This window comes from Penaeus monodon, chromosome 25, assembly GCF_015228065.2.
Source record: "Penaeus monodon isolate SGIC_2016 chromosome 25, NSTDA_Pmon_1, whole genome shotgun sequence".
Taxonomy (NCBI): Eukaryota; Metazoa; Arthropoda; class Malacostraca; order Decapoda; family Penaeidae; genus Penaeus; species Penaeus monodon.
Window position 1 is genome coordinate 40,015,705 of NC_051410.1, and position 1,856 is coordinate 40,017,560.

General features: G+C 33.0%; 1 protein-coding gene across 1 annotated transcript in view; it reads right to left on the minus strand.

Moving 5' to 3' along the window:
- Nucleotides 1-536: 536 nt before the first annotated feature.
- LOC119589266 (ubiquitin carboxyl-terminal hydrolase 24-like) overlaps nucleotides 537-1,856 on the minus strand; it is a 33,335-nt gene continuing 32,015 nt past the window's right edge. Inside the window, exon 45 of the mRNA XM_037937884.1 lies at nucleotides 537-1,747. Within this exon, the coding sequence (XP_037793812.1) occupies nucleotides 1,595-1,747 (153 nt within the window). The 3' untranslated portion in view covers nucleotides 537-1,594. The remainder of the gene's footprint in view (nucleotides 1,748-1,856) is intronic.

Below are 1,856 nucleotides of genomic sequence, written 5' to 3' on the forward strand. Positions count from 1 at the left end.
TGCTATAACATCACCATACTGATACTACTTATTATATATGGTTTGAGCAAATGGTAAAAAATTACAGTTAGGTAACTGATGTCTTGACCATTTGAAGGACATAGCAATGATGCTATGACTATCATATGGGTTTGGTTTACCTGAAATCAACAATATCTATTGGGTTAGCATAGAGCAAAACCAAATGTTTAAATATTGGTTATTATATTAGACAACTCATCAGTAATGTAATATCAATAAAACATACATGGCTAATATAAAAATAAACAGCACAAGACCAAACTTTTAAGACTGAAACAGAACCATGGTATATAAAAATTTACAGATGCTATAACCCCACTTTTTCAATATTTTGTAATAAACAACTTTATTTTCAACATGGCGTGAACATTTCACTCTTGTATGCATCACTGAAATCTTTTAGTGACATTAGTATGTTATAACAATATCTTAGCGGTGTTGCTTTGGTTCAGATTTCCTTGTTTCCTTGTTTTTTTTCACAATTTTAGGTTTAACACAAAGAAATACTAAGCCAATTCATATTCTACTATTTTATTCAAACAACTGATTCAACCTTTAATAGCTTTGTTCACATTTCAACAATTTATTGCAAGAAAATCATTAGAATATTAAAATTGAAAAAAGTCAACTACAGACTCAATCTTAATCACACTTGCTCTGTCACTAAGACCAACAGATGTGTAACAAGAGGTTAAAAAACAATAAAGGTCAACAAAGTATACAAGGCCCTGCGGATCTGTAAAATGACACCAAGTTCAGCTCTCCTTAAAGAGGACTGATTTTTGTGCTTCATGCAGAACAGCACCAAGGAACAGTCTACAAGAAATGTCTGTTAATCAATGCTGATTTCAAATGGCAACAGACTGGTCCAAGTGCAAATGTAAGTAGTTTCCAACTATACAAAAATTCTCTAGGTTTGCACTCTTGAGGAAAGTACAAAAAACAATGACTTTGAGAAAAATATATGCTATGGCACTTATGGTGTTAACAACAATTTCCTAATATAAAACAACAGATGCTATTATACACCATGGGTAATGTCAGTGCTGTCAAACACCACAGGCAATTTCAATGTGAAACATTCCATTCTTGAAACACTATTTGTTTAGGATTATTAGATTTCTAAAGAATTAACATAAACAACCAAAGTATGAATTCTAACTTGAAGACTGCTGAAAATATATAGAATTATTCTGGAATAACTAAATCTTACAGCACTATACCTGTATTTTTCAACTCGACATTCTCATAAAATATGACCTAGCAACAATGACACGGCATGCCAGGCGTTTTTTTAAAAAGTAACAGTATACTCTTACAAGGAAAGAATGAGCAAGGAGATACTGATGAGAAACCTTACAAAGTATTTAAAAAACTCTGAGCCTGAGAGGCAGCAGCGTCATCTCCTATGGGACTAATCTATATCTGACAATTTCACTGTACTCCACAAATTTCTTTTTCATTTTCCCCTTTTTTAAGAGATACAGAAAAAAAAAGGTTCCTACTGGAGACAATTCACAGATAAAAAGGTAACTGGCATATTGGTAATCTTTGGTGACTTAAAGAACACTCTTTATGGATCAATGGTGTCCAAGTCTTCAGACGGTGATGTCTCACGTTCCGATGCACTCTCTTTTATTTCACCAAGTTCAACAGGGTCACAGTCAATCTCCATTTCAGTAGATTCTAGCTCACTTAGGAGAGCCGTGGCTTCTTCGAGGGTTAGCTGCAATAATGGAAGTGCTGTTTAATTGGTTCCTTATATAATCTTTCAATGGAAAACTTTCTTTTAAATTGAATATTACCTTGAAGTATGAATTAATGTAAGAATCATT